The sequence below is a fragment of the Polyodon spathula genome, chromosome 10 (assembly GCF_017654505.1).
Source record: "Polyodon spathula isolate WHYD16114869_AA chromosome 10, ASM1765450v1, whole genome shotgun sequence".
Taxonomy (NCBI): Eukaryota; Metazoa; Chordata; class Actinopteri; order Acipenseriformes; family Polyodontidae; genus Polyodon; species Polyodon spathula.
In genome coordinates this window covers 9,090,200-9,105,107 of record NC_054543.1, presented here as the reverse complement: position 1 = coordinate 9,105,107, position 14,908 = coordinate 9,090,200, and the positions used below count along the sequence as shown (strand labels likewise).

Below are 14,908 nucleotides of genomic sequence, written 5' to 3'. Positions count from 1 at the left end.
TGACTGTTATGACTTATATAATATTATATATATAATATATATATATATAATATATATATATAGATATAATATATATATATATATATATATATATATATATTCTTATTCAACGGTGCACATCTGCTTTCTCTTAATATCCACTATTGAAAAGGATATATTATACATTTTTGTTTTTCGTGATAATCTACCATCACAATGATGGATCGTTAGATTTTGTATTTTCGTTCTCCCCAGTCCCCCCCACCTGTTTTCCGTTTCACCCAGTGTTTATTGAATTGGTAGAAAATACTTTCCAAACTGGAGCTGCAAGATAGATCTCAATGCCTCATTTCTGTAAGAGATTGCTAATGGAAGGAGACCTGTTTAAATGTGTATTGATAGTACCAGTGTACCATAGTCTGTCACTAGTTCGGCCCGCTCTCTTCCTTTGAAGTAAACCAGTTTCCACTTTTAACTTCTAATCTTGCCTGAAGGCGTTGTGTGGTGCTGTTATTTGAATACCAATGGTGGGAACTGTCCTAATAATTTCACTATACAGTAACTCTCTTATTGGAGAGGAAGGAGGGACCCCAGCATTATGGAAACAGAGTGGCTTTGTGACGTTGTTTCCTGCCATTAGGCACAGCTTCTCAGGCAGACAGAGACTTATAAAGTGATACCAGGGATTACTCTGTATGTATTGACTGTGTTTTTGTGTAGATAACACTTGATAAGACAGCAATATTGGTGTAATTGTACACAGTATTACACAATTTAAAAAAAGCATTTTATTGTAGTGATATAGGGGTGTTGATACTGGATGGGCTCCAGTATCAACTGTTGTTTCATCGCCCCTTCGGCCATCAAGATTAAGGTCAGATGGCTCCAGTGGCAGTGCAGTGCTGCAGATTTGAACCCGGGTCAGCCTTACCGATGGTCAGCAAGGGCAGCCATCGCTGCATTCCAGCCAGCAGAGCCCATCACACCCCCACCTGAGGGGCAGAAAAAGAGAAAAAAATGAGATTGGCTAAAATCTTCCAAACCAGTATATGTTAGTGATTGATTAAAGTGTATGTTCACTGGGAGATCCATCATCTCATTAAAGGGATACTCTTCAAAAACAGATTTCAATAAGCAAGGCATCTCACAAGCATAGTGGTTGTATCCCAAATGTTATCCATTTACTATCAATGAAGAACCGCTGGGTAGGATATCTTAGTTGTACTTTGTTTTACCAACAAAATGTGAGGTTCTGCAAAGTGACTGCCAAGACTGGTATGAAGAGTGCTCCTTGGACTTGGCTGTTCATTGCTGTCCAGTCACACACCTGGATGCGCACCACTCCCACACAAATACAGCCCTCTGATTGGTGAACGGTAGTCTGAGAAGGAGGGCAAAGGTCTTGCTAGATAGAGCTGATCCAATGACATTGCTCCATGAAAAATATTCTAGAAATAAAAAAAAATAGTCAAATTCATCTAAATCAACCAGGAAATAAATGAAAAATTATATAAAAAATAAAATAGATTCTATTTAGAACATAGTATAGACAGAGCTAGTGAAGTTGCTCAAGGTGTTACCTGCTCACTGATGCAAGTCTTATTTTGTGAATTAACCCAGAGTGATTCGCTCAATACAACAAGTAGTTAGTTTAATACTAATACTTTATTAAAACATCAAAATCAGCATGCAATGTGAGAAAGGCAGTCACACGCATAATTACCAATTTGGGGGGTGACAGAGTGTGCAGTCCTCATTCATTCCTCTGGTCCAACAATTGATAAACAAGCCTTTTTATACCTAATCTGTGATGACATCTTTCTTTCTTTTGTTTCTGTTTTCCAGTACAGCTTGATATCATTTCAGTCCTATTAATAACCATACAATTACATCTTTATGTCAGTTGTGGTATCCTTTTGGAACTTCTAATAACAATTAATGCATTTGACTTGCACACCCTGCTAATAAGATATTTTACAATGGAAGAGAACCAGACACTGACACTATACCATGCCCAAATAACGAATGTACAGATAAAGCCGCTATATGGCCCATGTAGCTGTTGATGACTTCTTGTTTCAGTTTTGTACTGTATATTTACTACTCCAGTTGGTGCCCTGAGAGATTCAAGATTCAGAGATTTCTTTGTAATACAGTATTGTAACCGATTCTGCACTTCTAAGCCGGTCAGAGTAAATAATACCAGAGGAAGAAGCTGGTTACATACCCCTCCTGTCAACCCAAAGATCCTCTCTAGGTCTGGAGGGGTGAGGACCTCTTTCCCCACCACTGACTGCTTGAACCCAGGGGCGTACCGTTCAATCCACTCAAACACTGAGGGAATTCAAGACACAGATGAAATGACCGTACAAACAGGGCAGGAAACAAAAATCACAGCCTACTGGAAGCAGGTGGCAAAGATCATTAAACAGCAACACAACAAAAAATTTAAATATATGGGGTCAGAATAGAACAAACCAAAAATTCTGGAAAACAAAACTCAAGTAGACAAGTAACCAGAACATAAGAATAACTGAAATGTGCCAAATGTGCAGTAGTAACCTCAGAGCTCTGGAATCGTAGGAAAATATACATATAGAAATAGAGAACATGACACTTTACACAAAGACTGCATTGCAAATGTTATTGGAACGTGCACTTATCACCAAAGGAAATGCAATTTAAAAAAAAAACACAACAAAATCTCTAGCGCCCCAACCCACGCCCTCCAACCTGTGTCTGCGTAGCTGTCACGGTCCTTCTGTTCCCAGGCCCGCCCCCCCTGCAGCCAGTATGGGGTGAACTGGCTGAAGATGGAGAGCACGTGGCAGCCGGGCGGAGCCAGTGTGGGGTCCAGCACTGAGGGAATGCACACCTCCAGCATGGGTCTGTCGAGAGGGAGGGGACACTGTAAACACGGGGGCATTTGACCTTGAATCTTGGAGATGTGGAGAAAATACTCTGGCTTTGATTCTCCACTCTTTATAAATCTTTTTCTTAGCAAATTTACAAAGGCAAATTTTCCTGGAGGAACCAAACTGTATAATAACTATAACAGTATCAAACTACGAAACTGTTAGAGGAATGAGCAGATAAAGGATTGTTCCAAGCTGTTTCTTATCATCACCTGTTGCCAGCACTGAATACAAATACTGCATTCTTTAGTTATGAGTTCACTTACTGTACTTATGTAATACGATGCTGCAAAGGGATCGGCAACCCTGAATAATCTGCATACCTCTAAAAGAGTCGAAGGCTTTTTTTTTTTTTTTTAAATCCTTGCAGATTTTATTGAACTGCTTTCCCAAAACTCAAACATATAATACAGTAATTATACTTTACTATGGTTGGTGACACAGAACAAGCTCCACACATCTACATCAAATTAAAGATCAGCATATGACACTCTAGCCTTCTTCAAAAAAAGTCATCTAACATATTTGTACAAGTTTTCACCAACTTGAGAAGACTGGATGTTTGCAAAAATAAGAACTCCTCTGGTCCAGATGGCAGATACAGTGTTTAAAGACACAAGGGAGGTCATCACCAAACCAGTGGCAAAGATTTTTCACAAATCAAGACGGGGGCTGTCCCAGATGACTGGCACATTGTAAATGTGAGACCCATATTAAAAAGGGAGATAAGGCAGAACCAGGAAGCAACAGATCCATCAGTCTCATTTCCATAACATGTAAACTCAGAAGAAAGTGCTCCTGTCTGACAAACCTTTTAGACTTCTTTGAAGAAGTCACGGCAGCGACGGGCACAAAGTTATAACCTAAAGTGTAGAGCACAGATCCAGGAGGTTGTGATGAGGTTGTATAATGCACTGGTGAGACTGCACTTGGAATACTGAGTCCAGTACTGGTCACCACAACACCAAAGGGACATTGTGGCCCTGGACAGAGTTCACACAAGAGCAGCCAGACTAAACCCAGGGTGTAAACAACTGAGCTACGAAGAAAGGCTGAACGAAATGAATCTATTTAGGCTAGAACAAAGAAGAATCTGAGGGTACATGATTGAAGTCTTTAAAATATTAAAAGGAGTTGCTATAGTTAACCCTAACCACTACCTAAGTGCAATACAGAAACCAGGACAGTGTTGGAAATTAAGTGGAGATAGATTAGGGCAGAGAGAAGGAGACACTGGAGTGTATGGAATGGGCTATCTAGTCATTTTGTTGAGGCAAAAACAGTTGGATCCTTCAAGAGCCTCATCTTGTTCATACATTTTCTTAGGTTCTTATGTTCTAATATACAGTTTAGGTTGTTGCTAATCTCCCACTCTCTCCAGCACTGACCTGGTAGATGGGCGCCCCTCTGTAGACTGGCGGTATGCCTGGTCCAATAAGTCCATGGACTCACAGTTCAGGTGGATGGAGCATTGATGGTGTGGGCCGGGTTTCCCATCAGGAGAATTGGGAGCTGCCAGGAAATTGGGAAGTCTATCCACAGCAACTGTGTAACATGGAAAGGACACAGATTAAGTCTTCTCATTCAGATGCTGTGAGGTTGGAATAGTGGTAGATGTCCTTTATTCTTTTCAGTATTACTACTCTCCAACTCGATCCAACAATGCTTGATAATCTGGGCTAAGGACCAAGAACCTTGATTAAAACACTGAACCAATCCCAACATGTAGTGTACACTTCTGAGGCCTTGATCTTAAGTGATCCTGTTTAAACAATACATAGATAAATAAATAAATACTACTAGAGGAAACATGGGCATTCTGAGGCCAAAAGTCCCCAAACTGTTCCCATGGAACAAAAAGTAAAATGTATGAAAACACAGCAACTCAGTTTCCATGACCGACATGAAAAGCCATCGTCTCTGGACAGTGATTCAAAGTGCTTACTGTTGATCTTGGTGACAGGAGAGGCATAGTCGATCTGAGAAACAGCTTTGATGAACTCTGGAGGTAGACAGTCCTGCAATCAACCAGCAGCAATGGTTCATGTTACACACCAAAGCAATCCACATGCTGGCCCAATATCTACCAGGAGAATCAAACCAGCCAAATGAAAAAAAGACCATCTGCAAAATGTAATGGGAAAAAAAAACACTGAAAAGAGAAAGTACTAGTTATTATTTATGGTTTAAAACTATACCTCTTGTATCTAAAAAGGCTAATGAACTACACGTTTTAAAACCCTCGATGCCATGGAAACTTTGAAACTTCAATTGTGTCTGTCTTTCAGAACATCTGCCCTTTACCTGAGGAGTAAGGTGTCTGAAGGTCACATGTGGTGTTGCGTTGGACAGAACCAATTTACTGCGAATCTCAGTTCCATCCTTCAGAGCCACCCCCCTCGCTCTCCCATCTTTACCCACCAAAATCTGCTCCACTGTCTAAGAGAGGAAGGAAGAGAGTGTCAGGGAGTTAGGGCCTGAATGACTAGATCAAAGCAATAGGCCACGCTACCTCTCAGTCCCTGATCTCTAACAGGCCACACTGTCACCCAGTCCTTCAGCTCTACCTAAGCTACCTCACCACACATACGTTTGTAAAATAAACCAGTGCTCTCAGCTCTGAACCTTTTTACCATGAGGATTCCTTACCTTCTCAGTGAAGATGGCAGCTCCGTGGGACCGGGCAGCATTGGCAATGGAGTTCGACACTCCGCCCATCCCCCCTTCTGCATACCCCCATTCCCCCTTCTTTCCCTCCACCTCCCCCATCACATGGTGCAGGAGCACATACCTGAACACACACACACAAAAAAGAATTACAGCACAGAGAGTTATTGTTATTGTAATCTAAAACATGCAGTGTGTTTGACCTTGGCAAACATTTTACAATTGGTTACACCAAAAAAGCACTATTCAAATAAAGTGAACTGACTTGGCAGCCAAAGTATAGTGAAATAATGTCAAATGAATAACTGTAATGAGAACTGAAGAATACCTCAGTTGAATATACATGCCAGTACACAGCTTGGAGACTTGGACTGGACCACTGCAGTTAGGACTGGTCAAACATATTAGCTCTTAAAACAAACACCTGCCTTCCTTGGCAATATGAGAAGCAGGTATCATTGGTGGCTCACATTTGAATGAACCACATTTATATACGATAATAACTCTGGTCTGTTGTGGAGCTTTTCATTTTGAAATGTTTGCAGGTGTAAGTGATGTTTATATTTACAAATGAGATCCCACAAAATCATCTGCATCCCCGTGTCTTACCCACTGCCGGTGGCGCTGGGGCTGATCATGGCCCCAATCACAGCATCCGTGGCCAGCGTGGCTTTCAGTGGCTCAGACTCAAACCAGCGGTTCAGGATCTGGAAACAAAGGGAGTTTTCCACAGGCACAGGTTTCAAGAGAAACGTGGAATCAGACTACTTACTGTATTACAAAAAAACACTAAGACTAACCCAGCCTGACACAGGCACATTAAACACTTACTTTGGTAGTAGGCGCAGTTAGAAGTTCATAGAATTCTGGAATGTGCTTCCCGAGTTTTATTCCTGTTAAAATAAAAAATATGCATTTTAGTTTTTAGAAATTTGAAATTGTAAGAATTATGCTCTGATAATTCCCTGTAATTGTTATGCTTTCAAATCTTCTATCTACATTTTCAATTTCTGCCCCTCTTTGTTACTCGTCACACTCCATACTGCAATAGATAATTGTCAAAAACAAGTGTACACCCTTTATTTTTATAACTAGATAAACTGTAGTATTTATAGAGACTTATTTTGCAAGGAAATTGCAAGGAAATTAAAATAATGAAATATTGAGGGCAGTGAAGTTAATGCACAATTTGCTGTGCATGTCCTTTTTCATATATGATACATAAACTCTAAAGATCTAAACATATCCATCCATTGAGACACTGGGGTCCGGTAGTACAGAAACGTCATTTTGTATGACTTATAGCAGAAGGGAATGTCTATTCTATGGAACACACATGATATGAAAAATGTGGAATGTTGTTCAGATTCAGAATAGAATGTAGAACGTGCTTGTGGCGTGCCACTGGGTGGAATAACTCTCAGAAAAGCAGATCAATTATCAGGTGGAATGACAGCGCTAATCCCCATACACTTGTTTCAGAATAAATTCAAGTGGAGTAGAAAATTAGAATATTTAGTTTGATTGTGTCGCGTGAATCCAAATTTAGCTTCCTGATAAGTGCGGAGTCTTAGCAGGGATGTAAAGGAGACAGATACAATCAAACACAAGGGGGCAGCATAGTGGTAACAGCAGATCTTATGAAATCAGCAAAACTGTTAAAGACAATGTTCAGTCTCTATACCAATCTGTAGCAGTGGTTTAAGGGTTCTCAGTGCTGCCACCCTCTTCCTCAGTGACCCTGTGGTGACTCCTGGAATGTTGACTGGAGGGGCGTCCAGTAAGGGCTCGATGGCGCTGGCCAGCCTCTCCATACAGGCCTGGTAGGCAGCATAGGTCTGCAAAACAACAAGATCACCCCTGTATGAGAGGATGGTATAGACCAGCTGGGCAGGCAGAGCTGACAGCAATACAGAAATGGAGAATCAGTAATGGTACAAGTAAAAGGATCTGTTTTATGAGTTGCGGAAACATATTACCCTCCTAATCTATTACCTTCGTTTCTCACAAACGAGGCTTTCCAATGTAAAAAAAATTACAGCAGCAAAATGAAAGCGCGTGAGGAGCTCACCTGGGCATCCTTCTCTGAGAACTTGCTGATCTGCCGCTGGTTCTCAGACATGTCCCTCCCCAGCAGCAGTGATCTCGGTGGCTGCCCCCCCACCCCCTCCTCCAGCAGAGGGGTGAAGGCATGGGGATCTCGCAGGTATACCTTCAGGCCGTGCCTCTGCAGCAGAAAACAGTGCATGCATAATTAAATAATTCCATTCTATCATATTCTTATGCATTTAGAAATACTCTCGCACCTTCCAAAAACACCAGTTTCCTAAAATATGCTGCAGTAAATACTATGCTTGCCATGCTTTTAATATAGTAAATGCTTTTAAGGGATATGCTTAAACAAAGCAGCTAAATGCTATAGACACGGCTCAAGCCCACCCTACACCTCTAAGAGGCTGCTCACAAAAAAATAATGTTGCATATTGTATACTGTTGTGTTTTGGTCAGTATTTATAGGTTATTACAGATAAAGCAGCAGTTAAATCTATGGAGAAGATATGGGAAAGGGTTAATGAATCGCACCTGTTCTGCATAGCTGCAGCTGCAGTTATTAATAGTTACTCAGTATATAGTTCATAACTGCTGACCAGTGGAATTGCCAAGGATTCCATGTGCACTTTGCCCTAAACAAAACCTTCTTTCTTTTAATTTTTTATCTTTAAAACTGCAGTGTCACGGTGTTGTGTTCAACTTTACACTACGATTAGCCTGCTCATTCAGTCCAATTTTACCACGGAGATCCTGTTTATTCAGTTTGCCTCTGTTCCATAAGAGAGGTTCAACCGTCTGATGCCAGGAGCCAAGAAAGTTTTGGGATCCCTGCTCTGCCACATTGCCTCCTAGACCCTCAGATCAAACCACTTGGCTACCCTCAACTTTACCCATCATTCCCAGTCACTGACTCCTTACCTTTAGCTCCAGGTCCTGATAGATGTGTGGTCTCAGCAAACTGAGCAGGTAGGAAGCCCTGGAGAACTTAAACCCTGAGAAGGACAACAGGAATGAATCTCACCACAATGAAAATTAGTTTTTTTTTTATATCTTGCCTTCTCCTTGTCCCTCGCTCTCTGTTCCCTGCATCCCCCTCTCCCTCCTTTATTATCTTTCTCACCCTTGTTATGGAAATGTCTCACCTGGAATGATCTCCTCAGTGACGGCTGCTCCACCAATCACGTGCCGGCGCTCGAGGACTGCAGTGTTTACCCCCGCCTTCTGGAGGTAGGCAGCCTGAACACAAACACATAGGTACTGAGAATGGCAGAGACAGATACAACACTAATATTTATTTTATACAGTGAAACTGGTCACCACAAGAACTCAGCACTTGTAACTTTTGAAGAACACGCGCAAAGACAGACGCAAACACAGACACACAAACAACTACACAGAACAGGGATGCTATTACAGACACCTGTACAGCTACAGTACCTATAAATAATCAGTGTACTTACAGCTACCAGACCATTGTGTCCTGCAGAGAGAGAGAGACAGAGAGAGAGAGAGAGAGAGAGAGAGAGGAAATGGAGATACAATAGTTAGTGTGGTACAGATAAGGATTCTTTAAATGTTTTTTTGTTGCAAAGCTTTACCACTTACAGTACAAACATACAACATAAAAAAGTAACTACATACTCACTGCAAAGTCCTTAGGAACTGATTATGAACTCCTTATACAATCTCTGCAATCAACATTATTACAGACTTTTAAAAAAATATATATACTTGTGCATTTATTTCACTTGTATATCAAGCTATATCCTCACTCTTTCATAGAACATTTTTAGGATATGCATTTGGTGAAAAAATAAAATGTATATTGCATACTTGTCAACATTCAAAATACTGGAGCTTTTGTAAACTGAAATCTCATACCTGTCAACCTTTGAAGATACAAAATCGAGGAGGGGGGGGGGGGGGGGGGGGGGGGGGGGGGTGTGAAGTGTGCGTTACTAAGTTTGTGAACTTGCCTCGCGTACTGAATGCACTCCCCTGGGTCCTAAACCCAGCCATGTACAGATGAGAACTGCAGTAATCACACAGTGTCCATGTATTTTTAAGACATTAAAGGTTTGCTGACATAAGGGGGTTTAACAGTAGAATACGAGAGAAAATCTAATCTAAAATCTAATCTAATCTAGTTCGAGAGAAGGGTCCAAAACACGGGAGGCTCCCGGTGAATACGGGAGAGTTGATAGGGCTGGCATTGTGGCATGTTTCTTAATTCTGTCAGAAGCCTTTCTGTTCCTATCGCTGATCGCTCCTGACAGCACCGATTGGTCTGGGGTTTGTCACTGGCTCAGGCACTTGCTTTCTGACTGACGAACAGTGAGAAGGAAGACACCTCATTTTAAACGTTCATGAAGAAAAGCCTTTGAAAACGTTGAGAGATTTCACAAAGAGATTTTGGGTCAGCCTTTCTTCAATGTAATTTTACCTCTCTATCAGAGTAAAGTCAAACAGGATTATTGAATCAGTTATTTGCATGTCTATACATCTAGCATTCAAAGAGCACTGCTAAATCGTTTGTAAAGCTCTCTCTCTCTCTCTCTCTCTCTCTCTCTCTCTCTCTCTCTCTCTCTCTCTCTCTCTCTCTCTCTAAATCTGCAGGGGTTTACATGGGATGCACTCACAACTCTGCACAAATCTGTTTCTTACCGCTCACTCTTAAAAGCAGACGCCATCTTTTATTTATTCATTATTTATTTTAAATTTGGCATCGGGGTGTTGTACAAGGCGAAATACATTAAAATTATTTACCATATAGTACTATATATAAAAACACAGCACATCATAAATAATATAAAAACACACAGTACAGTACAACGTAATATATATTTCACAAAATTCTACACTTTCAAGTCATGTATTAAATTATTAACACCATTGCAGCTTCTATAAATTTACACAAATGTTCTTTGATAACGTTTTTAATTTTGTTCTATACATAAGAAGGCCAGAAGAGGTTCTAATTTGGCACCAAATTCCATAATGATTCTGCTCTGGAAAGGTGCGTCCTCCAAAATTAACTCAATTACCTGCTCCGATCACCAGGGCCTCATACTCCAGTTTGGGCACTGCAGAGTGACTGCCCCTTGTTAGAGAGCCCCGCAGTGGGACAGCCTTCCCAGCCCGGCACCACGATCCTGCCATACTGCCTGTTCCCCCAGGTACTCAGCTCACCCCCTTCCCTGAATTCTCTTCGACCGTGGGGCACCACTGCCAGCCTGTCTGGTTCCCCTGCAACCACTCTCTAGCCAGTACAATATACCAAATAATAATTATGTGGAAACTGGAGTTGGAACAATCCTACGAACCAGCAAACTTTGAGTAAGTACTGTAACTTGTTTACTTTAAATTCCACAGTGCTTTAAATCTATAACCCAGGTCAAAGTGTGATTCAATAGCTCCTCCTATTCCTGGCCACACACCCTTCCTTGGATTTCTGCTAAAGTTATGAGCCAGAACTGGTCAGGTTTATTAAATCACAGGAGGTTTTGGACTCTCATAATTAGAACCGCTGTGGAAGAAAGTGCTTACCATTGAGTGTACAGCTATGTCCAAAAGTTTTGCATCACCCTATAAAATTAACAAATGTTGCTTCATGAAGTCAAATTTAAATCTGCGGAATAATTTTACGTTAACATATTGAATTACTTGTAGTTTTCCATACTGCTTAACAAAATATGACATTTTTTCGAAATCTAACATGAAATGATGTACTGCTATTATGGCTGCATTATATATATATATATATATATATATATATATATATATATATATATATATATATATATATATATATATATATAATTTATATATATGGTATATTTAATTGGTACCACCCGCGAAATATCATTCCAAGGTATGCTGACTGTGGAGTAATTGCTATGGTGTATGAAAATCGGCACGAAGTGTCAGATGTGCTTTTTTAATGCTTTATTAACAAAAAGGTATACCATACAGCAAGATGAAATATAATTTACAGTCCCAGCTTTTTGCTGTGTATTCTTCCCTGACTATCATATGCGTTTACTTGTCTGTCCCAATTCCTGATTGTCACGGTCTTGGACCAATCAACGGGTGCACATTCTTCCATGCCACCAATCAGTGTGTCTTGTACAATAGACAGCAGTTTGGACCAATGAAAATAAAATCGAGTGGGACTAATGCGTGTCCAATAATAAAAACGGTGAACCTGCCCATCAGTATTGGTTGAAGGTTACGCAAAATAACGGAGCTAGGGTTGAGATTTGTTGTGGATTAAAAAAAAAAAAAAAAAAACGTTATTTTCAGATTGTAATTTTATTTTTTGGAGAAGATGGTGTCTCACTCGCTGACGGTGCCGGTGATCATTTTCACGACTCTGTGGGGTCTGGTTGGCATTGCAGCGCCCTGGTTCGTGCCGAAGGGACCCAATCGAGGGTAAATATAGCCAGACCAAATAATAATAAATAACCTCAGACACCGCAATGCACTCAAGATACTGCATGTTTATTTAAGTGTATATTGCAATGCATGTGTTGCCATGTTGGTTATTTGCGTACTGAAGAAATAACAGATGCAGATACACCTTTTTTGTAAGTGCCTAGGCCTGACGCAGCTGCAGCAATTTTGTCCGATGTGTGTGTGTGTGTGTGTGTGTATGTATATATATATATATATATATATATATATATATATATAATATATATATATATATTTTTCAATTTAAATAATGTTCTAATTTGTGAAAGTATCATTATGTTACAGTAGCCGCCCTGTCGATAAAGGCTAAACATTGGGAGCGATCTGGTAGCAGTCTCTTCTGTCTCAAGCGTCTGTGCTTTTTTTTTTTTTTTTCAGCATTGTCATTCAACATTTTTTTTTTTATTGTTTGGTGTGACGTTTCTCAGTTGATTACAGCCATTAATTGAAAATCTGGCTCTCGATCGTCTACTAGTTGCGATCAGTCTGCCAGAGACCATGTTGTAATTTTCATCATGTTTGAAACTGACGTGCAACAGGGAAAGGCAGCTTTATACAAAACCTATGGCACTGCAGGTTCAGTTTACATAACAAGTTTCAGTCATGAGAGAAACCAAGCCAGAGACCAGTGTTGCTTCTATATGTAAACTTATGGAAACTATAATGATACTTAAAATGAAAAATTAACTATATGGTAACAGCATCCCGGGAGACAGTGAGCGTGGTTTTGGAAAGGGAGATCGTGTCCAACTAACCTGCTTGATTTTTTTTGAGGATGCAACATCGACAATGGATAATTGCAAACCATAAGACATGCTTTATTTAGATTTCCAGAAAGCTTCTGACAAAGTCCCACATAAGCGATTCATTGGGATTCAAGGAACTGCATGCACATGGATTAGGAAGTGGTTAACATGTAGAAAACAGAAAGTACCGATTAGAGGAGAAACCTCAGTGTTGCGAGGCAACCAGTGGAGTACCACAGGGATCAGTACTAGGTCCTCTGCTATTCCTAATCTACATTAATGACAGATTCTGGTATAGTAAGCAGATTTGCAGAGGACACAAAAATAGGTTAAGTAGCAAACAATGTTGCAGCAGCAAAGGTCATTCAAAATGATCTAGACAGTATTCAGAACTGGGCAGACCGTGACAAATGACATTTAATAGAGAAATGTAAGGTACTGCACGCAGGCAATAAAAATGTGCATTATAAATATCATGTAGGAGACACTGAAATTGAAGGACTCTATGAAAAAGACCTAGGAGTTTTTGTTGCCTCAGAAATGTCTTCATCTAAACAATGTGGAGCTATAAAAAAGGCCAACAAGATGCGTGGATACATTGTGAAAAGTGTTGAATTTAAATCAAGGGAAGTAATGTTAAAACTTCATAATGCATTAGTAAGACCTCATCTAGAATATTATGTCCAGTTCTGGTCACCTCGCTACAAAAAGGATATTGCTGCTCTAGAAAGAGTGTAAAGAAGAGCGACCAGAATTATTCCAGGATGAAAAGGCAAAAGCCTTTGTTCTGTGCCTTCCAGATATTGCATCAACCATCATTTGTGATTGCTTTGATCTTTGGCACCAGATTAAGTTTGTTTACTTTTCTCTTTTTTTTTTCTCCTTGTAGAGTTGTCATCACAATGCTGATAACAACTGCTGTGTGCTGCTATCTCTTGTAAGTATGGCATGTATGATTATTCATTCAGAGAAAAGAAAGTTGACACTACATTATGAAAACATGCCTTGTTGGTTAGAGCTGAGAGACTGGGAGGCAGTCTGTCCTGGTGTCCTGGTGGTTTGGTTGCATTGCAGTATAGCATTGCACAATATTTACTGAGCCTCTTTTCCCAGCTGGCTGGTGGCAATCCTGGCCCAGGCAAACCCTCTATTCGGACCCCAGCTGAAGAATGAGACGATTTGGTACCTGAGGTATTACTGGGAGTGAGTCCCTGAAGGTAAGCAGTGATGTGACAAATTGAACTGCAGTGAAGATTTCTATTGTTTCTTGTCATGGAAGCCCCATTTAAACCTATACACACCTTTGATAGCGTAAGTTTTGCATTTTAGGTACTGCTCTCGATTTTACCTTGGTTGTAACTGTGTTCGTATATTTTCAAAAGGTGTTTGTCAAAGTTCTGCATTGGAAATTGATCGTTTTATTGTAACCCTGTCACTATTTCCTTTTATTGACAGAGTTGCAGATTCCCCACTTTCTCAGTGCTCTCCATTCCATTCAGCCAAGATCACGCTTTTATTTCAACCTCCTTCCCGACCGACAAACGACGAACGGCATGAGAAAAGAACCAACATTTTGGTTTTATTAACATGTAATGATGGGTATTTCGATTTTCTGACATTCCTGGAGTCATACTTTCCATAATGATTCCTTGCAGTCCACTTGTAGAGGGTGAAACATGAAATCGACTTAAACGAGCACATTTTATTTATTTATTTATTTATTTATTGATTGATTGATTGATTGATTTTAGGGTAGCTTACCTGTTTTGAATATTTTACAACCTGTTCTTTCTGTCGGATTCGTGACCAGGGATTTTTGTACACATTACCTCTGATCAAATTGTTTGTGTTTTATTTATTTCAGTTCAGAAATGTCTTTTTTTCCCCCCATGTCTATGTTGTGTTATGCGAGATTTGCTAGTAAAAGCGTTACTTGTTTTAAGTGTCCCAGGCAGTGTGGGTTAGACTAAACTGAACCAATAGATTGTGTTTCTCATTTCTGTTCTAGGCCGTCCAGTCCCGCTGTTCAAACCACAGGGCCAATTCCAATACATTCTTACCCTCTGACCTGTGCTC

At 40.2% G+C, this 14,908-nt stretch overlaps 2 protein-coding genes across 3 annotated transcripts; one reads left to right on the top strand and one right to left on the bottom strand.

Moving 5' to 3' along the window:
* Positions 1–309: 309 nt before the first annotated feature.
* On the bottom strand, positions 310–11,015 carry pyroxd2 (pyridine nucleotide-disulphide oxidoreductase domain 2). 2 transcript variants are annotated; one of them, XM_041260332.1, is made up of 16 exons: positions 10,658–11,015; positions 9,074–9,093; positions 8,756–8,849; positions 8,532–8,605; positions 7,633–7,788; positions 7,246–7,399; positions 6,393–6,454; positions 6,171–6,268; positions 5,544–5,685; positions 5,199–5,333; positions 4,840–4,912; positions 4,283–4,439; positions 2,713–2,867; positions 2,207–2,313; positions 1,307–1,427; positions 310–971 (listed from the first exon to the last, which is right to left on the bottom strand). In XM_041260332.1, the coding sequence occupies exons 1-16, from the start codon at positions 10,770–10,772 to the stop codon at positions 907–909; spliced, it is 1,728 nt and encodes a 575-aa protein (XP_041116266.1). In that variant the 5' UTR covers positions 10,773–11,015; the 3' UTR covers positions 310–906. The 2 variants fall into 2 exon arrangements, 1 of the variants encoding a protein (XP_041116266.1); XR_005950935.1 differs by lacking the exon at positions 310–971 and adding an exon at positions 1,703–1,847 and having other exon boundaries at positions 1,335–1,427.
* Positions 11,016–11,805: 790 nt separating this feature from the next.
* On the top strand, positions 11,806–14,705 carry LOC121321498 (V-type proton ATPase subunit e 2). The gene is made up of 4 exons (XM_041260477.1): positions 11,806–12,044; positions 13,722–13,769; positions 13,946–14,049; positions 14,288–14,705. The coding sequence occupies exons 1-3, from the start codon at positions 11,941–11,943 to the stop codon at positions 14,037–14,039; spliced, it is 246 nt and encodes an 81-aa protein (XP_041116411.1). The 5' UTR covers positions 11,806–11,940; the 3' UTR covers positions 14,040–14,049; positions 14,288–14,705.
* The last annotated feature ends 203 nt before the right edge of the window (positions 14,706–14,908 follow it).

Bases quoted from the DNA above. Each gene is read 5' to 3' on its own strand.
- pyroxd2 (XM_041260332.1), bottom strand. From the start codon at position 10,772: ATGGCAGGATCGTGGTGCCGGGCTGGGAAGGCTGTCCCACTGCGGGGC. The intron at 6,455-7,245 runs GTATAGAGACTG...TTATTTTAACAG, and splicing joins TAAACCACTGCTACAGATTG to GAATAAAACTCGGGAAGCAC. The intron at 4,440-4,839 runs GTAAGCACTTTG...CATGTTACACAG, and splicing joins TCCTGTCACCAAGATCAACA to TTGCTGTGGATAGACTTCCC.
- LOC121321498 (XM_041260477.1), top strand. From the start codon at position 11,941: ATGGTGTCTCACTCGCTGACGGTGCCGGTGATCATTTTCACGACTCTG. The intron at 12,045-13,721 runs GTAAATATAGCC...TTCTCCTTGTAG, and splicing joins CCGAAGGGACCCAATCGAGG to AGTTGTCATCACAATGCTGA. The intron at 13,770-13,945 runs GTAAGTATGGCA...CTCTTTTCCCAG, and splicing joins GCTGTGTGCTGCTATCTCTT to CTGGCTGGTGGCAATCCTGG.